The sequence below is a fragment of the Danio rerio genome, chromosome 16, assembly GCF_052040795.2.
Source record: "Danio rerio strain M-AB ecotype USA chromosome 16, GRCz13ab, whole genome shotgun sequence".
NCBI classification, from domain to species: domain Eukaryota; kingdom Metazoa; phylum Chordata; class Actinopteri; order Cypriniformes; family Danionidae; genus Danio; species Danio rerio.
In genome coordinates this window covers 8687587-8712690 of record NC_141036.1, presented here as the reverse complement: position 1 = coordinate 8712690, position 25104 = coordinate 8687587, and the positions used below count along the sequence as shown (strand labels likewise).

The 25104-nt window shown below is 36.6% G+C and overlaps 1 protein-coding gene and 1 long non-coding RNA gene across 13 annotated transcripts in view; one reads left to right on the top strand and one right to left on the bottom strand.

Moving 5' to 3' along the window:
* Positions 1 to 22061, top strand: part of grb10b (growth factor receptor-bound protein 10b) — a 156176-nt gene extending 134115 nt beyond the window's left edge. For 9 of the 11 annotated variants that reach the window (XM_087286607.1, XM_087286603.1, XM_087286610.1 and 6 more), the window contains 11 exons: positions 769 to 884; positions 6278 to 6352; positions 8954 to 9091; positions 10474 to 10584; positions 10711 to 10809; positions 15699 to 15776; positions 16184 to 16300; positions 17386 to 17455; positions 18539 to 18626; positions 18729 to 18822; positions 20793 to 22061. In XM_087286607.1, the coding sequence (XP_087142733.1) occupies positions 769 to 884; positions 6278 to 6352; positions 8954 to 9091; positions 10474 to 10584; positions 10711 to 10809; positions 15699 to 15776; positions 16184 to 16300; positions 17386 to 17455; positions 18539 to 18626; positions 18729 to 18822; positions 20793 to 20939 (1133 nt within the window). In that variant the 3' untranslated portion in view covers positions 20940 to 22061. Of the gene's footprint in view, positions 1 to 768; positions 885 to 6277; positions 6353 to 8953; positions 9092 to 10473; positions 10585 to 10710; positions 14334 to 14928; positions 15777 to 16183; positions 16301 to 17385; positions 17456 to 18538; positions 18627 to 18728; positions 18823 to 20792 lie in introns of those variants that run through there. The other 2 variants (XR_015510994.1, XR_015510995.1) reach the window with 1 other exon arrangement.
* The window catches only part of LOC147840126 (uncharacterized), a 402217-nt gene that overhangs the window by 115012 nt on the left and 262101 nt on the right, over positions 1 to 25104 (bottom strand). The gene's annotated exons all lie outside the window — the stretch shown is intronic.

The window sequence follows — 25104 nt, the reverse complement described above, 5'->3', positions numbered from 1 at the left end:
CCAGCCTGAACTCACGAGAAAACATAAGTATTTAACGTTTTGTCAGTTTAGTGGCTAACTTGTACGAGTTTGCAAGTTCAGTCACACGAAAAAGTATTATTTTAAAAAGGAGGCTCCACCAAACCCACCCATAAACCCTACTGCCATTGGGGGATGAGCAAATCGTACTAAATTGTACGAATTACATTGTAAGAATTCATACGAATTAGCTGCTAAATCAAAAAGTTACATATTGCCGTGAGATAGTGTTGGTTTTATAGTACTCAGTAGGTTTGAGTTCTCATCTATTGAGTTTTACTGTGCTCAAATTGCTTCATTTACTCAATTGGATTAAGTTCACAGTACTCATTAGGATTAGTTTTCGATCTTTGGTTTGTTGCAATCGGTTTCTTCAAATGGTTTTAGTTACCTTAACATTTGGGGTTTAACAGTGTATATATGCATAGATCTTCCTTTTTTCAGTCAGTAAGTCCCTGTGCTTTTTACACAGAACTAGGTGGGTGGAGAAGGGGGGTTGGTGTTTTCTCCTCCAGACAAACTCTCTTTTCATCAGGCAGGGATCACTAACCCTGTTTATTTTTTGTCTGTCAGGATGAATGCTAACAGACCTTCATGTCATTTAAAATTCAAACATTACACAACATTTTAGTCCTTGCTTATAAAAAAATGCATTTATCTTGAGTGTAAAATACTTAAGTTTTTGAAGTAATTGCATTGTATGTTGTTGACAGTCTTTTTTATTTTCCTTCTTTCTTCATCATTCCACAGAGAGATGTTTAGAAGACCATGAACTGGTTGTCCAAGTGCAGACGTCAATGATCAGCGAGAGTAAATTTCTCTTCAGGAAGAACTATGCCAAATATGAATTCTTTAAAAATCCTTTGGTGAGTTAATCCAAGACCTCAAACGAACTATTTCAGATTTAGATTAAAGGGATTGTTCAACCAAAAAATGAAAATTTGCTCACTATTCACTCACCCTTAAGTGGTTATAAACCTTTATGAGTTTTCTTTCTACTTTTGTACACAAAATAATTCATTTTGAGGACATTTGAAAGCATGTAACCATTGACTTCCATAGTATGAAAAACAAATACTATGGAAGTCAATGGTTGCAGGTTGCCAGCTTCCTTCAAAATATCTTCTTTTGTGTTCCAACACAATAAATAAAGCTAAACAGGTTTGAAACAATGGAACGGAGATAACATGATGATGGAATTGTCATTTTTGGGTGAACTATCCCTAATAATGTGGTTGAAGATTGGTTTTATTTCCTTCTCTTGGTGCAGGTGTCGGTAGGTACATAAGTAACGTGACACGGATTATCGCTGAAGGAAAGTTCCTCACATTAATGGACTGTTTTCAGTCTTGGTAGATGTAGATATCAAGTGACATGCTTCCAGTTCAGTGAACTGCTCTCACACTCTCACTCACACACAATCCAAAAGAAACCCATGCCTCTTACTGTTTGGGCTGGTAATCAAACACTTTCAAGAACATTCAGTCCTCTTGTAAATTCAGCGAGAGACGGAGAGGGGTGGGAAATTTGCACTTTACGCGTAGATTTTCTTTTCTTCGAATTTTGACACTGTTTTAAATTGCTGTAACGCAGGTTCAGTTCAATTGAGCTTATAGGCGATTGGTTTCGCGGTTTCCTCATCTATTTAGTACCTTCACTTGTGAATTGTTGGGCTGACGACCATTTGTATGCTGATATACAGTTGAAGTCAGAATTATTAGTCCCCCTTTGATTTTTTTTTTCTTTTTTAAATATTTCCCAAATAATGTTTAACAGAACAAAGAAATTTTCACGGTATGTCTGATAATATTTTTTCTTCTGGAGAAAGTCTTATTTGTTTTATTTCCACTAGAATGAAAGCATTTTTGCATTTTTTAAACACCATTTTAAGGTCAAAATTATTAGCTCCTTTGAGCTTTTTTTTCCTGATTGTCTACAGAACAAACCATCGGTATAAAATAATTTGCCTAATTACCCTAACTTAATTAAAAGTAAACAGGGGGGCTTATAATTCTGACTTCAACTGCATACAGCATATGATGTTGCGTTAAGGAGTTCATCCAACAAAAGAAAATTCTGTCATCATTTACTCATCTTCCACTTGTTTCAAAGCTGTTTGAGATATTGTGAATGTTAAAAAAAAGACAAAAAATTTACTTTCATAAATTTTTTTTGTCCCTTTGAATACTTGCTCTTTTCCACAAAATGTATTATTTTTATTATTTTGTATTTTGTGATTTATGTATATATTTTTATTTTTTGCCCATTTATTTATGCTTTCGAGTTGCATTATGTCAGCTTGATCTTTCTTCCAACAACCTTTGACCTGGAAAGGTTGGAAAAAGTTACTTTTATTTACATTTTTAATAGTTTAAAGTGGTATATTGTCTGGGTTGGTGTTGTATATTCAACTAAAGGAAAATGGCAGTTCATTTTCTGTTATTTTACAAATTTATTGCTCTATATAATATTTCTTATACCTTATATTATTTCAAACTACTAAAAAGTCAATAAAAGCCACTTTTTTAAACTCTAGAGTCGATTTTTTGACATCAAAAGTTGACAGCAACGATCAACATCTCCTAATGCAATTCTTTACAGTAAATAAACGGAAACTTGAGAATCACAAAATAGGGTAACTGTTAATTAACAGATTTTTTTTTTACAATGCAGCATTGTTCTAAATATGTTGTGAAGAACACGAAAGAAAAAGTTTAGGACTACTTAAGTTTGTTAATTTTTGGGTGAACGATACCTTTGGTGCTTGGGAATGCTTATTGGTCAGTGGTTCATCTATGCTGCCAAAATGTGTTATACAGCTAGAATAAAAGCAGTTTTTAATTTTTTAAACACCATTTTAAGGATGAAATTATTAGCCCCTTTAAGCTATATTTTTTTCGATAATTTACAGAACAAACCATCATTCTACAATAACTTGCCTAATTACCCTAACCTGCCTAGGTAACCTAATTTATCTAGTTAAGCCTTTAAATGTCACTTTAAGCTGCATAGAAGTGTCTTGAAAAATATCTAATCACATATTATGTACTCTCATCATATCAAAGATAAAATAAATCAGTTATTTGAAATGAGTTATTAAAACTATTATGTTTAGAAATGTGTTGAAAAAATCTTCTCTCCGTTAAACAGAAATTTGAGAAAAAAACAAACAGGGGGGGTAATAATTCGAGGGGCTGATAATTCTGACTCTAACTGTATGTATTATATTTAAATATAGGCAGCCAGCTTTATATAACACTTCATAGCTTTGTGTTTGTGACTTTTACCACAGACTGTGAATGAAATAAGTTAACATCTCACATCGATAATTCATGTACACTTTAATTGAGTAACAATGTAACAGGATTTAAGAGCTGGACAATGTACTCTAACATTTACAACTAATTATTACTGAACAAAAATCCACACAAAAAAACATAAAATCCACAACAGATCATTAATAAGCTGGTTAAATGTAACAGTTAAACTGAATCTACAGAGCATTACGTGTAAATAATCTTTTCAGTAGAACAATATGTTAGATTAAAATGTTTCCATCTACATATTTTATGCACATACACATACCTATTTTATGAACTTGGCATGAATGCTTTTTTGGCAAAACTTGGTCATGATTCGACAGCATTAATGCACAACCACATTGTAAAACATCTGAAATTTTGTTTTGGTCATTCTACAATCCCTCAGCTAGAGTCTGTTATCACAGTGGTTGAGTATTATTACCTCCTAGAATTGTATTGAGCGTCTGCACTCTCGAAAAGGGGTCTTGCACCTCAAAAAGCTAGTTATGTCTGTGCAATTAATTTATTATATAAGAAAAAACTGGCTTCTCCTACTTCAGCAAATTCCATTTTTTTTTATATTTGGGGCCAATTTAATTTAGATTTTTTTTATTCATAAAGCACTTTCAAAATAGCAGCTTGACTAAAGTGCTGTACATAAAAAGCTGAATAATAACAATATAAGGTCCAGAGATAAAAATAAAAATAATAAAATAACAATAGCTGCTCAAAGTAGCAGGGCAGATGTTTAAAACAGAGAGGAGAAAGTGCAGATGAACACTTTTTAAAAGCTAAGGAAAAAAAATTGGTTTTATTAGAAGAGATTTAAAAATTGGTAGAGGTTCCACACAATTCCATAATCGAAGACCCACCACCGAAAAAGCTCGGTCCCCTCTGTGTTTCAGCCTCAAAGTAGGAATTTTCAATAAAGAAACACTCAAAAAATATATATTGTTTTGCTTGTTTAAACTACTTATTTAAAATGAGCTGAAACAATTCTTGAAATTCCATTGGGAGAACTTGATTTTTTATGTTCAATCCACATAAATTTTTTAAAAGTGTTAAGTCAACTTAATCGATTTGTGTTGGGACAAAATGAATGAATTGTGTTGAACCCTGCATTTTTTTTTCCAGGAAAGATTATAAGATCTTAAACTTCACTGTAAGAAATGCAGAGTTCCACACAATTCCTTCATTTTGTCCCAACACAAATCGATTAGGTTAACTTAATTTTTTTTTACAAATTTAAGTTTATTGAACCTAAAACATTTAAGTTATCCCCGCAAAAAACTTACGAATTGTATTGATTCTGCTCATTTTGAATAATTAGTTTAAGCAAGCAGCAAAAATACATTTTTGAGTGTTCTTGAGAGGGGGTTATGGGAATGCAGAAGGTCTGATACGTGTACACTTTATTAGGAAGTGATGATTTTATTCTCTTTGACTCGTTGATTTGAAAGCGGTGCTTTATTCGCAAATGTTTTATATGGTATTGCAGTTTTGGGCATGAGTTTGATTTGTATATTTGGATTGAAAGCATAAACTGCAAAACATTTTTCAATTGAATAAAACTAACCTTTCTAGTCATGTCAACTTACACCAATCTACTACTGACTAAAAAATATTAAGTTCAACTTTGTATAACATAAACAATTTAGTTGAAACCTGATTAACATATTAAAATTAGTGATGGGAAGTTCGGATCATTTTATTGACTCAGAGCTTTGTGTCTCGTTCATCAAGATGAACAAATCTTTTTTCGAGTCATTTCGTTGATTTGATTCAATTTGCCAGAATATTATTAAAATGTTACGAATTGCTTCCAAACACATCTACAACTAGCCCAAAAGGTTGATCACGCGACAAAGAAGTCATAAATAGAATACTATAAGAAGGGGAAAATAATAATTCAGTGTTTACCTGCTCTTTTGTCTATGAAGGTATTGTTGTCTCTTTGCTCAGCTCACCTCTTCATGTCTTCAAATGTCAGTGGTTTGTTCACGTTACACTGACAGTCACATATAATCTTAACCAATGTACACAGTCTGAGCTGATAGGAGCCATGATAATTAGTACACTTTTCGAGTCTTCTGGCTCTTGAGTCATTCGTTCATCACTTAACAGAATGACTCAAACCCGGGGACTCGAGAGATGAACGGTTCAATTTTTTTTTCGGCTCTAAACCATATGATTGGCCCATGAGGAACAAATGACTCGTACTCGAGAGGTGAACGAATCAATTCTTTTTCCGGCTCTAAACGCATATGATTGGCTTCTGCCTTTCCGCGATGAACGACTCAAAAGACTTGAAATGAATGATACCACCTGCACAAATGTGCGCACACACGGATAAACGAATCGCTCCCTGAGAGGACTTGTAGTTCCGGAGTCATATTGAAGATTCGTTCAAAATGAACGAATCGTTCATGAACGACCCATCACTAATTAAAATAAGATAGATTAACATAAAAATGTTTGTTGTCTTGAGTTTTTGTCGTTATTTTTTACACTTTGTATTAGCAGTTGTAATAATAATACTAATAATAACGGAATGAAAGAAGAAAATCATTATAAGACAGTAAATGGGTGGCAGATGTACATCTATTATTGAAATATTACATAATACTCCACTGTTTTATCAGGTTTCGAACCAAAGAGCTTTTAGAATCATTTCAAATGATTGCTCTATTCCTTTCATCCACCTTAATCACAAAAGACAGGCTTTTCACTAGTGATTATCAAACCTTTTCTTTTGTTTTCTATGTGCTGAAGCAAAATGTTACACAAGCAGATGAACGTCTGCAATCATAGAGACTTTCCTTTTGGTATGCTGCGTTACTATTATTAGGATATTTCCTTTAATAAGCAGAGCAGAGCATTTATGAGAGGATTAGCTTTGCACAATGCTGACAATAAAAGTTATATAATGTGACTCTTTTTCTGCTTCTTTTCAACAGAACTTCTTCCCAGAGCAAATGATTGCCTGGTGTCAGGAGACCAATGGGACCATCCCCCCATCTCAGCTCTTGCAGGTACAATACACACACACACACACACACACACACACACACACACACACACACACACACACACATGTGTTCTCTTTCCCATCACCCCACATCTAACATCAGCCTATTCATTTTTGGCGTTTTACAAGATAAAACCCTTCTCTTATAAACAAGACAACATATATTTAAATGTTTTTATTTGCATGTGATTATTTATATAGTTTTATTGGTCACACTTTACCCAATACGATTTAATTAGTTAATGTCAGTGGTGTAAAGTAACAACTTACAAATACTCAAATTACTGTAATAGAAATTACTGTAGTAGAAATTGTAATTTATGGAGTAGCTTTAAAAACGTGCACTTTTACTTTCCCTTGAGTACATTTTTAGTGCAGGATTGGTACGTTTACCCACCTACTTTCCTACAACCTGCAGTCACTACTTCATTTATTCTTGTCTATGGAGATTAGAAAAATCAGTCCTCTGATTCCTGTCTAATCAAATCACACATAGAAGGTAAATCACATCATAACTACCTCAAGACATAAACGTTTGGAAGCATTAAAGGTGTTAAAGTAGATGTCCAAAATCTTTTCATGCATTGACCCAGAGACTGTTTAAATGCATGTCACTGATGAGAAGTTGACGGATGTTTACTGTATGACTGAAATGGCCTTAAACACCCAGAGGGCATAAGACGTCAACATGGCGTCAGATTGACGTTGTACCCCGACCACCTGGGGACATTGTATTTTGTTTGGAAATGAAATCTGGGTTGATGTCAGAACCCGACGTCAGGCTGAAATCAATATCCAACCTAAAATCAACCACATATCAACATCTGATGATGTTGCTGCTTGACGTTGTGTCGACGTTACCACTATGACGTTCATCAGATGTTGGATTTTAGTTGCCATACCTGACGAATAAATGTCAGTAATTGATGTTAATATGACGTTGGTTTAGGATATTGGCTCGACGTTGGATTTTGGTCACTTTCCAACACAACCTAAATCTACCAAATATTACGGTCTTATGACATTGTGTGCCTGCTGGGCACCTCCTAGCTAAATGCACCACAGAATGTTACGTTTACACACATCCACAAATTACATCACAGCGTAATACTCACTACTCATGAGTACTTTTGGAAAGGCTACTTTTTACTTTGAGTAATATTTACAGCAGATACTTTAACTCTACTTCAGGGGTGTCCAAACTCAGTCCAGGAGGGTCGGTGTCCTTGAGAGTTTAGCTCCAACCCTAATCAAGCACACCTGAACCCGCTAATCAGGCTCTTACTATATATACTAGAAACTTCCTGGCAGGTGTGTTGAAGCAAGTTGGAGCTAAACTCAGCAGGACATCGGTCCTCCAGGACCAAGTTTGGACACCCCTGCTCTACTTGCACTACATTTTTAGGCAAGTAATGGTACTTTTAGTTTTAAGTATGCTTTTTCAGTACTCTTTTCAACACTGGTTAATGTACTAACAATAATTAAGAATGCGCAATACTACACTTAAAAACCCAAAAATGTTAAGGTAACTCTAACCATTTGAGTAAACCAATTACAACAAACTATTTAAGTTCAAAACCTGATCCTATTACCGTGAACTTAACCCATTTGAGTAAATTAAGCAATCTGAGCACAGTAAAACCCAATAAAGGAAGAGAACTTAAACCAACTGAGTACTGTTAAACCCAATAAGTTAAGGCAACTCAAACCGTTTGAGGAAACCGATTGCTACAAACCATGCGTTTGTAGCATGAGGTAAATGAGGTAAACGAAGAGTTAAAAACTCTTTTCAAATGAGTACAATTAACTTTCAGCAAAGTTGGAGTTATACTCATTTCATTTGATAAAGTTGACTGTTGACTGTTTTACGATGTAGTACAGCATTTGCTAATGCATTGTCAATCCAAATTCATGCTTGATAACATTAATTAATGCGCTGTGAGTTACCATGAGGGCGGCACATGGCTCAGTAGTTAGCACTTAATTGTCATAAATGAAATTGTCCGTAGAGTACGAGTGTGTGTTAATGTGAGTGTGTATGGATCTTTCCCAATACTGGGTTGCAACTGGAAGGGCATCCACTGCATAAAACATAAGCTGAAATAGTTGGTGGTTCATTTCACTGTGGTGACCTCTGAAATACAGACTAAAGGAAATGATTGAGTTACATTGAGCTAACAATGAACAGCTTTATTCTCATTAACTAATGTTAACAAACAGGAATAAATTCTGTAATAAATGTATTTTTCATTGTTTGATTGTGTTAAGCTAACATTATCTAATACAGCATTATTGTTAAGTGTTACCATTTTATTTACAATACATAATATTTGTGTTTAAAAAGAATTTACCAACATATTCATAAGATTGTCTTATTTAATCTTTTATTAATGGATGAACTGATGTTAGATCAAAATGTAGCTAAATTTGACATGCAGGTCAGTATTTTTTGGAAAAAAAAAACTTTTAATCAGTGATTTATTGCTCCATTCAGACTTCAAAAAACTTCAACTGGTGGTGAAGAGTTCACATTGAAACGAATCAATCCACTGCAATCTTATCTGTGTGTTTTATTGAATCCATCTTTAACTTCTTTCATCACCAGAACTTCTTGAACTCCAGCAGTTGTCCTGAGATCCAGGGATATTTGTATGTGAAAGAGATGGGCAGGAAATCGTGGAAGAAACTGTATGTGTTTTTAAGACGGTCAGGGTTGTATTTTTCGACGAAAGGAACGTCAAAGGTAAGTTAACTTCTATAAAAGTTAGTAAAAAAAAAAACAATCTTTAACTGCCTGCTCTACTAAAAGGGGGACCATATTTTGACTGTTTTCAATAATGACTGTTAAATAATGGTTTACACACAGCATTGTTGGTTTACAAAAAAATAAATAAAATCTAACATAATCCTGTTGCACTTGTAACAGGGTTAAATTGTATCTCTCCACTTGCAACCATTGAAATACTAATGGAAAGGAAGGGGTTAACATTTGTTTATTGTTTTACATGTAGAGCGCCCCCTCTGTTACCTTAAAAAGAAAATTCATTGTAGTATATATAAGAGGAAGCCAGTGCATGAGGCTGGTTGAATAGATCTGCGCTCATTTTTGTGTTCTGACTGTTTTCACAACAATAAATCGATAAAAGACATATTAAAGTGAATATTTATTTATACAACGCAGAAGAGATGCAAAAGACTAGTTACATTGGTGCCGTGACCCGGATGAGAGTGAGGTTTTGGGGAAGGTTTTGCTGTGCAGGTAAACCTCACTCCTCTGACCACTAAAGGTGCTCTAGCGACATACGCTAGAGGCCTTGGTCTTTAGCCTCCTTGTTAGAGCAACTGACTCCCATGCGGAATGTTGCCGGGTCGATCCCAGCTCGGGGCGGGTTGGGTGGTGTAGGACCAGCGGGGTTACACACTACTACACTTGATTTTGGTTTTACTGTAAAAAAACAACAACAAAAAAAACATGTTAAATGAGAATCTGAAATATTTTATGGCGTACTTTATACATTTTTCATTTTGATTATGTTTTAATTTAAATGCGTCTAACACTTCATATTTTCAGATTTTCATAATATTAATTCCAGTCCTTTGACCATAAACCAACATATCAACCATTTGGGAGAGGTTGATATTTCAGAAATTATGGGGTATATTGAAAAAAAAGTGTTAACTAGCATCATTAAAAGTTAAGAAATGCAATCCAAAATCTTTTTTCTTGGTGGAGCAGTTAAAGAGATAGTTCACCCAAATCTGAAAATTGTGTCATTAACTAACGTGTTTTTAGGATTTTTTTTCTCTGTTGAACTCAAAAGAAGATATTTTGAAGAATGCTGAAAACCTTTAACTATTATTCCATAGTATTTGTTTCTACAATGGAAGTCATTGGTTTCTAACATTTTTTAAAATATCTTCTTTTGTGTTTTAAGTTATGCAACCACTTAATGGTGTGTACATTTTTTAAGTGCAAATTTCGCTTATTGTAGCTTGATTTTTTTTTCTTCTTTGTACAAGCCTCTGTTAATATAATCAGGTGCTGGCTAGATCTGACCCCTCCCCCAGTTCTCTCTCCCCTCTTTATCCATTAAATGACACGAGCTGTTGGCTGATTTTTCACAGGAGCCCAGGCATTTACAGCTACTAGCAGACCTGGAGGACAGCAATGTCTTTACAGTGATAACAGGGAGAAAGCTGCACAGTGCACCGACTGACTTTGAATTCTGCATAAAAGTAGGTGTAACTAACTTTTAAGATGAGTTGTGTGAATATTAGACATTCAGCTGATAGTTAAACATCTTATAAAGTTCTTTTTTGGTCAGCAGGGTGATTAATGTTGTGCGTTATGATCATTTGCAGCCGAACAAAGTAAGGAATGAAGTGAAGGAACTAAGGATGTTGTGTGCAGAGGACGAACAGAGCAGAACATGCTGGATGACAGCCTTCAGACTCTTTAAGGTTGGTAGAAGATCCCACTTTCCCTGGGTGATCTAGAACCTGCATCTTTTCTGTGGTTCATCTGGTGTTCATAGCTTGACATTTGAGCTATGGGGGCCAGACATGCTTAAAAATAATAATAATTAAAACAATAAATGCATCAAATTATAATTTTCAAAATTGATTTGTTTCTTTTTTTTTTTGTTACATTTTACATTTTGAGTGTGTAAATCTATGTATTTGTAATTTATTTATTTTGAAATCTCATTGTCTGTGATTTTGACAGACAGTGTTATAAAAATTACACCAAAAATCATATTTAAAAAAAATATATACATTATTTAATTTATTTAATACTTAAAAGTGGAAAGATGTTTGAAAGCTTTTGTTTTCATTCACATTTTCCTTAATATTTATGAGCTTATGTGTGGAGCAGGCCATAAAAATGGCTGTCTTTAGGCCTATTTCATCTGTGAAAACACTAACTCAGGACCTCAGGCCATTTAACAGCCAGTTATCTTTCTTGATAAAAAGTGCATCAACTGTCTTTGACTCTTTAAAATGTCTTTTTATGGGTTTAAACTATTTTTACTTGTGCAAAAACAACAACAGTAGCTGAATTCTATAAGCTAGTTCTTCTGTGAGAGGAACATACATTCATTATAAATAAATAAGATAAAATAAACACAATTTAAAAGCCTTACTCAAATATGTTTCACTTTACAACTAAACTAAAGAAATAATCGCATCACGTAGCCTCATGTACTCCACAAGATCAAGATGATAGCATCAAGCACAGTCGGTATGCTTTCTTTTTTTTAAATATTAAGAGTTCCGATGCAAAAACCTCCAACTGTCGTCTGAAATTTCCATCAAAAATGAACATTTTTCCCAGCCTCCTTTGTTCATGTTGAAATATTTCACTTTAAAGACCAGGAAAAGGACTAATGTCTGCCATAAAAGTGACATTACTGAACATACACGCAGGAGCCTGATTAAAATGCTCGTTTTAGAGGAAAGATTTAGACGGCATCTAAGTGAAGTTTATTTATAAACTAATTTCGAGAGGATCACGTGCTTATGATTGCTTGCAGCCGGTCCCGCATTATTCAATTTATGATTCAACCAAGACGATTCCTAAGCCACTTTAAATACCCTAAGTTCCATGTAACAGCCATCTTTGTTTTTGAAGAATACCCCCTTCCACCCCTACTCCTCCTCCTTTCCTAGATGGGTGGCACGGTGGCCCAGTGGTAAGCACTGTTGCCTCACAGCAAAACCGTCACTAGTTCTAGTCCTTACCAAGCCAGCTTACGTTTCTATGCGGAGTTTACACGTACTTTCCATGCTCACGTGGGTTTCCCCAGGGTTCCCCGGTTTCCTTCCACCGTCCAAAAACATGCAACTTAAGTAAATTGACTAATCCAAATCTGCACCATAGACATGCTCCTAGTAAGTAGTTATCTCTTAAGAGTAATCACTATCTGTTCATTAGCTACTACAGCAGGGGAGTTCTCGAGATCTAACTGAGCTCAAACTACCCTCTCGCCTTGCAAACGGGAGGGAGCCCTAGGCTCGAGGATCTTATGAGCTCAGGGCTCACTGCTGGGACAGCATGCCAAACAAGCTTTATAATCAATCATCAGCTAAGTGTGAACTCCTGAAACTCTTTATATACACTCTCAGAAATAAAGGTACAGGACTTTTCAAAAGGTGCACATTTGTACCTGAAGAGTCGATTATGGTTGGTAAATTTGGGTACTAATACGTACCTTTGAGGTACCACTGTGGACTCTTTGAGTAATAACTTTATTTCTGAGAGGGTAGAATGTGAAGAGAAGTCACTTTTTACTCTTGTAAAAGTACACATAATCACAAATTCGATAGTAAAATCCATTCCAATGGGTTCGGTTTTGTCAAGTTATTGTGTACTTTTAATAATTAGCGCTTTTAGCTTAGCGTATTGTATTACTACACCTTGTCCAACATGTTTACTGCAATGTTATTGTATTTAAAAGACAGCATTGTAATGCTGCATTTGTACCAATCAAGAATGAATATGCAGTGTCTGACAGGTTTCTGGCTCTTGGGGGCCAGGCCCTCTCGGCTCCTTCACAAGCTACGAGCCTATAAGCCTTTTTACCTGACTTAGCTAGACCTCACACTCTTTTCCTGGCCTTAATCCTTCCATTGACTGAACTAAAACCTGAACATTTTTTTCTGACTGTCTGGAACTTGCGTCTTTCACTGTCTGCTCTAAAATCAGCACCCCTGCACACTTTCTGTGCTTCACCTGGACTGTTTCAGCTGATCTAGAACTCTCTACTTAATCTAGAACCAGGCACATTTCCTTTCTTACTCTAAATTTCATCTTACTTAACTGCCTGATTCTTGAAAATGACTCAATTTCTCTGAATATTCTAGAACCCCCACCTTTCTGGGGATATTCTAGAATAATCACTCTTTTATTGGTTCATCTGGAATCTGCACCCTTTTGGTTGTTGATCTTGAGCCATTGATCCTGACTTATCTAGAACCCACAACATTTTCTATGTTTATCTAAACCCACATCCTGTCAATGACTGATCTGCAACCTCCACTGTTCCCTAGATCTTTCTCTAGCTGCATGTAGTGCCAACTTGAATTCTTTCCTTTACTGATCTACAACTATTACTGTATGATGGGTTCACACCAAATGTGAACAGGAAGTTGCTGAGACTTTTATTTCAGTATGTTGATGCATTTGCATCTTTTGAAAAAAATTCTACTTTCGCATAAATTATGAGTGAAGTGAAAGTGAAAACATCCCGTGGGTCCATAATCCCAGCAGTCACAGGAAATCAACATGACATCAGATTGACGTACCCATCGTTACACATTGTGGGATGTTGCACTGTTGCACTTTGCTTGGAAATTAAAATTGGTTTGACGTCAGAACCAAACATCAGGCTAGAGATCAGTGCGGGACAAAATTTTTTTTTATCCAACTCCCGTCAGGTTTTAGTTGGATCCCAACCGCTCCCGCTTATATTCAGCATTTGTTGTCCCGCTGCCCACCCCGCCCTGTTTTCTACACGCCGCGCTCGTTCCCGCTATACAGAGTCCAGACAGCCTATAACAAGCTGTCTGTATAAACACACATAGACACACAGCACCAAGCAAGTGACACACACACAGCATCACCTCTCTCATTCACACACATACATACGCATGCTCGCTCGCTTGGGAGTCAGGAGCGATATTGTTAGACCGCCCACTCCTATTCAAATTACACCCGTTACCGACCGCTCCTGCCGAACAGATTTTGCAATTTAACTACTTTCCAATCCAAAATAAAAACAACAAAATATCAACGTCTAAAAATGTTACAGCTTGACGTTACCAAAATGACATCTTTCAGATGTCTATTGGACGTCAAAATAACATTGTCCTTATAACATTGTCAGATTGACGTTGTACCCATCGTTACACATTGTGGGATGTTGCACTTTGCTTGGAAATTAAAATTGGTTTGACGTCAGAACCAAACATCAGGCTAGAGATCAGTGCAAGACAAAAATTTTTATCCAACTCCCGTTAGGTTTTAGTTAGAACCCGACCGCTTCCGCTTATATTCAGCATTTGTTGTCCCGCTGCCCGCCCCGCCCCGCCCCGCCCTGTTTTCTACACGCCGCGCTCATTCCCGCTATACAGAGTCCAGACAGCCTATAACAAGCTGTCTGTATAAACACACATAGACACACAGCACCAAGCAAGTGACACACACACAGCATCACGCTCTCTCATTCACACACATACATACGCGTGCTCGTTTGCTCGGGAGCCAGGAGCGATATTGTTAGACCGCCCGCTCCTATTCAAATTACACCCGTTACCGACCCCTCCTGCCGAACAGATGTTGCAATTTAACTACTTTCCAATCCAAGATAAAAACAACAAAATATCAACGTCTAAAAATGTTACAGCTTGACGTTACCAAAATGACGTCTATCAGATGTCTATTGGACGTCAAAATAACATTGTCCTTATTACATTGTCAGATTGACGTTGTACCCATCGTTGCACATTGTGGGATGTTGCACTTTGCTTGGAAATTAAAATTGGTTTGACGTCAGAACCAAACATCAGGCTAGAGATCAGTGCGAGACAAAAAATTTTTATCCAACTCCCGTCAGGTTTTAGTTGGAACCCGACCGCTCCCGCTTATATTCAGCATTTGTTGTCCCGCTGCCCGCCCCGCCCTGTTTTCTACACGCTATACAGCGTATATACAGAGTCCAGACAGCCTATAACAAGCTGTCTGTATAAACACACACACACACACATGGACACACAGCACCAAGCAAGTGACACACACATCATCACACTCTCTCATTCACACACATACATACGCTTGCTCGCTCGCTTGGAAGCCAGGAGCGACATTGTTAGACCGCCCACTCGAGGTTTAAATTACACCCGTTACCGACCCCTCCTGCCGAACAGATGTTGCAATTTAACTACTTTCCAATCCAAAATAAAAACAACAAAAATATCAATGTCTAAAAATGTTACAGCTTGACGTTGTGTGGACGTTACCAAAATGACGTCTATCAGATGTCTATTAGATGTCAAAATAACCTTGTCCTTAGATGCTGACGACCTTAATCTAATATTAATGTCTTGTGATACTGTCTGTCTGCTGGGATGCTTCACATCCAGCATTACACTTTCTCTAGTCTGATCTAGAACGAGCTTCTTTACTTTTTCCGATTCAGGAAATGAACTCTTTCCATGAAACATTTTCTTCCTTATCTAGAACCCCCACCATCCTCTTTTTGTTGTACAAATGTATTTTAGTGCTTTCCTAAAGAGCATAATATGTTTTTCAACTCGGGAACACTTTTTTTTTTCTCCTTTCTTCACTATAGTATGGAATTTTACTCTATCAAAATTACAAGATCCACCAGCAGAGAAAAACGTTGCTTTCACACTTCTCAGCGCCTGTGGTAAGACTCCCTTGAACCTACTCCTGCATTCAGTTTCTGTACCTCACAGATGGAGCATTAATCACACGTGTCAGTATGTGGGCCATGATGTCACATTATGGAATGATTGTTCGAGTGTTGGCAGTAAAGTTATTATTACAGCTTGCTCTATGGATATTATGCAGCGATTCTATAATAAATGAGCACAGAGATGCAAAATATGTCTGCATTAAGCATGCATGTTTTGATATGTGCAAATGTTTTTAGTATTACACGACTTTATATTCTATATTTAATCTACTGCCATATGATCGAATGTACTGTAAATGGAAGAGTAGAAGACATAAGAGACTAGATCATTGTCATAAGACAACACACCTGCAACAAAGCAAACAAAGTCATTGTCACTGTGTGATCTTATTTTCCAGAGGAGTGTTTCAGAGAGCTCTCTGGTTGCCATGGATTTCTCAGGGAGGATAGGCAGAGTGATCGACAATCCTGTGGAGGCACAGAGTGCTGCCATGGAGGAGGGACATGCCTGGAGAGTGAGTTACAATAATATTTTTTGGTCATTTAAGTTACATGTTAAAAAAACACTCCACTTTTTTTGGAAATAAGCTCATTTTTTTCAACTACCCTAGAGTATAACAGTATAACAGGACATTTGCCCTGCTGAAAAATCCATTTTTGCTGGTCAACCAGCCTGGTTTTAGAGGGGTTTTGGCCATATTCATGCTGGTTTCCAGTCATTTCCAGCCTGGTCTTAGCTGGTCAGACTAGAAAATGACCTGCTAAATCCAGCTAAAACCAGCTTGACCAGCCTGGTTTAAGCTGGAAATAGCTGGTTTTGGCTGGACTCCCAGCCTGGCTAGGCTAGTCAAGTTGGTTTTAGCTGGTCATTTCCCAGCCTGACCAGCTAAGACCAGGCTGGAAATGGCTGGAAACCAGCCTGGAAATGGCCAAAACCCCTCTAAAACCAGGCTGGTCGACAAGCTAATACCGGTCAACCAGCCTAGGCTGGTTTAAGCTGGATTTTTCTGCAGGGTGGAACAAACAACATTTTTTGGGACTCTTAGCTTAGCACTTTTAGCTTAGCTTAGCATAGACCATTAGCATCTTATTCAAAAATGACTAAAGAGTTTTGATAGTTTTCTCATTAAAAGCTTGATCTTTTTGTAGTTACATCGTGTACTAATATCAATTAAAGAGAAAAAGTTGCTGTTTTTTAGGTTGAGTTGGCTAGGTTGACTTACTCTCACTCTGGCGTAATAATAAAAGAACTTTGCTACCATACCATGGCTGAAGTGGCCACAATGTTGTTATGCAGCCCCTGAAAATCAAACTTCTTTCAATATAACCAATGTGACCACCTGCTTGCACAGGAAGCGTGCCTTGCAACCATAGAGACATTCGTGAGAGACGTTTCAGAACTATTTTCAGGCGCTGCATAATATCATTGCACCTGCTGCAGCCATTTTCTTTTTTTCCAGTGGATTAACTTGCACTGATTAATTGTTCCCCTAAAAAATAAAAATGTGCTCTAACAGAATAAACATTGTAAATTTGGATTTCACAAGGACTTTACTGACTGTGTTTTTTTTTTTTTGTCTCTGTGTTTTTCTTTTTTCAGAAGAAAAGCCAGCAGCGTATGAATATTTTAGGAAGCCCCAGTTCTTTACACCCCTCATCATTAAGCGGAGGTACTTTCTGGAGCATTTTGAAATATCAGTCAGTATTTAATCATGCTTTATTATGACTATAATATTTTATTTAACACTTAAACATATGGTTAAATATGCAAATACACCAGTATGTTAAGTAAAATGTTTTATTATTATCAATAGTGGTCTCTTATCCTTAAAAAGGCTGTATTTTTCTGCTCGGACAGCAATAATGTAAAGTAGTATTACAATGTACAGTAAAATATAATTACATCTTGTAAGAACAAAGCTTATTTTATTTTTTAGTGTCATGTGATCATTCTGATTTGCTGATCCTCTAGAAAGTTTGAAAATAGTTGTACACAACAAGTCTTTGTACATTTTATGCAGATTCTTGGTTGAATAGAAAGTAACAAGTACATTTGTAATAATGTAAATATTTACTTATAATAACGTTTTTGATGGTTGTTGGTCAAAGTCAAAACTTATTATTAATAAAAGTAAAATTATGAAACTAGGGATGCACCGATGTGTCAGCCGCTGATATCTTTTGGGCGATATTATATTAATTTAAAGCGTTATTGCTATTTAAAGTATAAATAATAATAAAGTACAAATACTGATGTTTAATAATCACACAGAATTTGTCTTTTGAACAATAAAATCATTTTTTTATCACGGCAAAATCAAATAAATTTTTGCAAAAAAACAACAACTAATGAATAGCAAAAATCTAAAACTTTAAAGATTGACATTATATTTGTTTTTATCTTACCTAAAATGCCTGACAGTTGAATGCTTAATGGATCCAATCCATATTCACAGAAAACAGCTAGCACTATAGTGCTGTATGCAACTAACCAGTATCTGTATGAGGGTCTCCACAATTGTTTTTGTTAAAATTGATATCGGCTTAAAAAAAATCTATGCATCCCTAATAAAAAGTTTAAAACAATTGTTCTTTGCTGTCTTAAAGTCATGCAGATTAAATTCTGTAATTTAAAGGTATACATCACAGTACATTCTTTTGAAGGATAGATGGCATGGCACTGACTATGCTGAGCATTAGAGAGATGGACATTCCCCTTGTCTTAAAGGCATTCTCTATCACTTCTTATCCAGTTATCCACAGAACTCAGCTGTGGTTTCACGGTCGTATTTCACGGGAAGAATCCCACAAGCTGATCCATCAGCAGGGCAGAGTGGATGGGTACATATCTTAGCATCTCATTAGTTATTCTCAAAAAAACATGCTGGTTGATTCTCTTGACTGTGAGATAGATACTTCAACGTGACTTTTTTTGTGCTACAGAATGTTTCTCCTGAGGGACAGCCAGAGCAATCCTAAGGCGTTTGTACTTACACTGTGTCACCACCAGAAAATCAAACATTTTCAAATATTGCTGGTAAGATTTGATCATTTCATTCACACACAGCATGTTTACTTGCTTATACCTTTTAGTGAAGCATAGAGAGAATTATTAAAGGAACGCTCCCCTAGAGTTGAGTTTTACCATTTTTAATCCATTCAGCCGATCTCTGGGTCTAGCGAGAGCACTTTTAGCTTAGCTTAGCTTAGCACAAATAATTAAATCAGACTACACCATTAGCGATTTGCTTAAAACATAAAAAAAAAAGAAATTTTCCTATGTAACTCTTCTGCTGTTACATTGTGTACTAAAACCGACAGAAAATGAAAGTTGCTATTTTCTATGTTGATATGGCTTCGAACTATACTATCTATAACTATACGGTTGTAATAATGAAGGAATTTTGTTTCCATACCCTGACAGCAGTGATATCATGCAGCAGTGTTACCTTGCACTATTTTAGGTGCTGCGTAATATCATTGTGCCTGCTACAGCCATGGTACGGCAGCAGAGTTCCTTGATTATTACAACAGAAAGCAAGTTTACTGTAGTCCCTAGCCATATCATTCATTCATTTTCTTTTCAGCTTAGTTCCTTTATTAATCCGGGGTCGCCACAGCGGAATGAACCACCAACTTATCCAGCACATTTTTACGCAGCGGATGCCCTTTCAGCTGCAACCCATCTCTGGGAAACATCCACACACATACTCATTCACACTCATACACTACGGACAGTTTAGCCTACCCGATTCACCTATAGCGCATGTCTTTGGACTGTGGGGGAAACCGGAGCACCCGGAGGAAACCCACGCAAACTCAGGGAGAACATGCACAGAAACGCAACTGACCCAGGCTTGAACCAGCAACTTTCTTGCTGTAAGGCGACCTCACTACCTACTGTGCCACTGCATCGCCTTCCTAGCCATATCGACCTAGCAAATAGCAACTTTTCATTTTTCATTGGTCTTACTACACAGTGTAACTAGAAAAGTAACTAGAGAGAACACCAATTATTTATATGATTTCATCTTAAATGGGCAAGTTAGATAGTACTTTTAGCCTGTAGATGTGTTGTGAAAATTTCCCAAGATCAACATATGGCAGTTCTTAATGTATTGCCAAAATAGTTATACTATTAACTTTTTTGAGAATGAATATGAAGAAAAAAATAAGTTAAATAAATAAATAAATAAGTAAATAAATAAATAAATAAATAAATAAACAAATAAATAAATAAATAAATAAATAAATAAATAAATAAGTTCAGTACAAACAACACAAAGTATTTAACTTACAAGTAACAAACCTCAATACTCCACTCGAGAGTAGAAGCAAACTTCTAAAGGTTGTGCCTTTAAACTGTGTTATTAACCAGGTATCTGGCTAAAAATATGCCGGCATGACTTCAATTAACATGCTCGGAGAAGCTTTTAGCTCTGCTGGAGTCGACTGACCAGAGAATGCATTGTGTAATTGAATTGCATGAATTAAAAATGCAGCCTGACAGAGAAGATAAATGAGCAATTCCAAGCAATTGTCAACCTTGCCATGAAAACATTTTTGTGTAAGCTTGTAATTTAAAGTACTTTAAAATTATTAAAAAATGTCTCTGTGAATGTTTTGACACAATTATATTTGATTTACCAAAGTCACACAAATGGCAATTTCTGATCTGTCAAATCCATAGCGGAAAGGCGTCACATTCATAACAAAACTTTTTCCTCATAAAGGCAAAAATGTAAAATAAAAACAATAATTTTAGTTCTATAGAGAGCCAACTCTTATCCGTTTGATTAGCATTGTTTCTTCTTTCAATAATCGTCATATGATATCTTTCTGATCCCATAACTCTGTGGTTAATTGTTTTGGAAATTATAAACAGACGTTTCATTATAATGTGAACATATAAACTATATTCCATGTGCATTTATGTTTTGAGATTTTACTGCAAATGTCACATCCATAACGCTGAAATTTCTCAAATCCCAAACCTTCCTTTTCCAGTGTGAAGAAGATGGTCAAATGTTCTTGAGTCTCGATGACGGCGCCGTCAAATTCACAGACCTAATCCAGTTGGTGGAGTTTTACACGCTCAACAGAGGAGTTCTGCCTTGCAAACTGAAACACCCCTGCACCACTGTGGCCTTATGACCTCCATATGCCTGATTTCGCCTAAAGACAAACATTCAGACGACGTGTGCTGTGGTGTAATGCTGTGCTGCTTGGCTGGAGAAAAGCACACTTTGAGAGCAAGTCAAGGAGAAAGAGAGAGAGGGAAAAAAAATTGATACACAAACAGGGCCGGCAAGAATTAAGGAAATTAAGCTTGTGTGTTAGATGAACCTCTCAGCCACCCGCACACTCAACCGTGGCCAGGGCAGGTTCTCAGGACAATCATCCAGAGGAAGCCTTCAGGATCCGCATTCAGGTCTTAATCGTGCAGATGTGATAGTGGTTTGGAAATGGCCAGCAAAACACTTATCAATCACGTTTGATTTTATTTTGCACTCATGAACCAGGAACAACCAAGCTATAACAATTGTTACTTTCAAAAAAAAAAAAAGTCAAGCAGATTCTAGAATGTGGACAACAGATTGGTGGTTTCAGTACTGTGAAAAGACACTGCCGACCGTTGAATTTTTTGCTTTCTGTCACTTTCATCCATAATTCAATTATTTAGATGTACACTTGCTTTCTTTTTTTAAAATGCTCGTCGTTTTGAGCACAAAACTCTCATGTTTTGGGTCTTGTTTAGTTTCTGCTTTATCACAAAGCATAGCCTGCAGCGCTCTCTGCTGGCCATACCCAGACATGACACGTCACTCCTTCAAGGAATAGTTTACCTCAAAAATAAAACTGGGTTATTTTAGCAATTTACGAGGTTGCACCAGAACCACATAATCTTTGTTTTGTAGAACACAGGAGACATATGTATTTGACATCCAAAAATGCTGTATTTCAAGTCCGTTTCATTGAAACCTTACAGTCAACCCTACTATAAAAAACAGCTTAAACCAACCTGGTTTTAGAGGGGTTTTGGCCATTTCCAGGCTGGTTTCCAGCCATTTCCAGCCTGGACTTAGCTGCTCAGGCTGGGAGAGGACCAGTTAAAACCAGCTTGACTAGCCTTGCCAGGCTGGGAGTCCAGCCAAAACCAGCTACATGTATGTCCAGCTCATATCAGGCTGGTCAAGCTGCCCCCATAGCAAAAAATCTCTGGCCCATATCTGGCCCACACCATCAGCATTTGCTTGGCCCACATGCCGCAGTGAATTACGGAACATGACTGAACCAAGTCTGGCTTCCATACAAGAGGCAAACATAGACCATATCTGGGCCAAGACTCTGCCAAGTTAATAACCCATAACTGGGCCTAAACTGGGCCAGATATGTTGGTGTGTCACGACTGCAATGTTTTTTATAAACCTATGAAGCATTTCGCTTTACGGCTGTGCTTTTTCTTAAAGCGACCTGATTGATATATATATATATATATATATATATATATATATATATATATATATATATATATTTTTTTTTTTTTTTTTTTTTTCTACTCAAAACTAACTTAAATTATTTAAAAAGTGGGTCAAGATAGACCAAACTTACGTGGCCCACGTATACATTTTTAACATCTGGGCCAAATACTACATTTGATATCTGGCCCAAGTCTTGAGTGCCGCCTGTAAGCTGGTGCCACCTTGGCCAATGTATGCCAGTGCCGGACAAATGCTTGCTTTGCTAGCTTTATGCCAAATCTGGACCAGAATTATTGGCTACCTAAGTGGTTTTAGTTGGTCATTTTCCAGCCTGACCAGCTAAGACCAGGCTGAAAATGGCTGGAAACTAGCCTGGAAATGGCCAAAACCCCTCCAAAACCAGGCTGGTTGACCAGCTAAAACCAGCCAACCAGCTTAGGCTGATTCAGGCTGTTTTGTTCCGCAGGGAAGACCATTTTATTTTAGTTCTAAAAGGTCTGAGTAAGGACTAAAGGCCTCATCACAACAAAGGGTGGTAATTATAAAGATAAATATTAAAAAAAGACTTCAGAACACAGTTATAATGCTAAAGATGTACATAAATTATATCATCAAGAATGACTTTCAGAACTTCTAAAACAGTGATAGCAGTCAGAATTCATAAACAAAATTTAAAGGTCTCAAAGGTGTTCTCACATTGTGGAGAAGCACACCCTGCTTGATGTTAATCCCTCTTTTCAAAGATTATTTAAAGATAACGTCCATTTTGAAAACAACATGGGAGCAGTGTTAAATAGCATGGAGGCTATGCAAGCCAGGCTAGCAAATTGAAGTATAAAATAAAAGTACCCTAAATATCCATTGCTAAATTTTGCATCTTTGTTGCCACTTTTAAAAATCCTGAGAAAAAAATATACAGTTTTTTTTTCCTGCGATTTCTAAACTCCTCGTTTAATTTGATTGAACAGCACACTGAGGACATCTGCTGGTTATTTGGCGGTAGTACAAAAAGAAAAGTTTAAGGCAAAAGTAAGCAGATCGCTCTTGTTTGCTTGGATGGACACAAATATAGTCATTTTGGTTCTACCTATATGTAGTTATCTTCCTTAGTGTGAACAGGCCTTAAGACCTAAAGAAGGTTGGATTCAAAAGAGTTGGAGACCATGAAAATTTAAGTTTAGAGTACTAAAACAATGCGATAGCTTTGTTTGAAAATGTCTAACAAACACAGTTCACATTTACCCTCATTATAAAAAAGATGGTTTTAATGGTGATAATGAAGAACAACAAGGACATACATTTTATTTTTGAGGCAACTATTCCTTTAAACACGAGTGCAAGCAAAACATGGCCTGACATTCCCACCAGATCCTATAGGAACGGTGCCTTGAACAGAGGAGTCTGTTGAGTTCAGTGAAATAAAAACCACTAAACCCTCTGGGAACTCCGCTGTGGGTCGCAGTCTTTCAGGAGCTAGATCAACAAACTGGAATCTCTTTAACTGCTGTCATCTTCAGTCCCAGCTCCAGTCCATTTGGTTGTTGACTTTCTATTTTTTTCTCTCTCCATGTTTCGGAAGATTGTTTCAAGGACAGCACACTGTGAAGCCCGGGCTAAGAACACCCAAGGAACAATGGGGTTCGAATTTCTAATCTGCCTTGTCCATGGTAGCAGTAGGTACAATGGATTTGTAAAGATTTTTTTTGTACTTATGACACAATGTAAAGAAAGAGCCATGTTTAGTATTGTGTTCTGCTAGATTGAGAGGGCATAGCCACCATGTCTACAAGTTCACCCAAGAGACCAGTACATAGATAAATGCAAATGACGCAATCGATAATAAGCATTGCTTCAACAAATTTATTTATTTATCTGGATTTGATTACTTGAAATTTAGTTTCGTTTTTAGTTTTTTTTTTTTTCTCAGCGCTGTTGATACTATTGTTCCACATTTTTTGGTGAATATTTTTGGACCTCAGTTAACAAGACCCCCGTTCTAAAACATTTTAAGACTAATTTTCATCAAAATCCTAGTGTAGAATCACAGTCTTCATGGACCTTATTTGTGGTAGACATGTAGTGCACTCTCTTCAATGGATTTTAATCTTACATATATTGCTGTCAACTCTTAATACAATTTTATATAAAACACTTGAAGAGAAAAAAGAAAATCCAGTTAACATTGTGACTTATTAAACCAGTGGCGTAGCAAGTCAGTGAGCGGATACATTTTTTAAAAATTTTTGACGGGACATTTAAAACATATCAAACTATACAATTAAAATACACTCTACCCAACAACTTTTTTACAAGCAGACTGGGACTTCATATTTCATATATTTAAATATATATATTTCAGCCAATATTTATGTAATAAAATACTGCATGCAAACTCAAACAAACTTGGCACAGTGGCCCAAAATAAAAATAAAAAAACCCTACTTGCTCATTTCAGTTACAATCTCCAGGGCTTTCTTTCAGTGCAATGTCACTAGATTCTCGATAGAAGGAACAGCTAGACTGTACACTACCTGACAAAAGTCTTGTCATCAATCCCATTTGTAAGAGCAACAAATGGGAATCGACTTCTAGTTGATCAATTGGAAAAGTGGCAGAAGGTGGATTTTTCAGATGAATCAACTGTTGAACTGCATCTCAATCATCACAAATACTGCAGTAGACCTATTGGAACCCGCATGGACCCAAGATTCTCACAGTAGTTAGTCAAGTTTGGTGAAGGACGTGCAAGAAATCTGTTGAGTGGACGGCAACATCAGCAGCCTGATGTATCAAGACATTTGTGCTGCCCCTTACATTATAAACCACAGGAGAGGGCA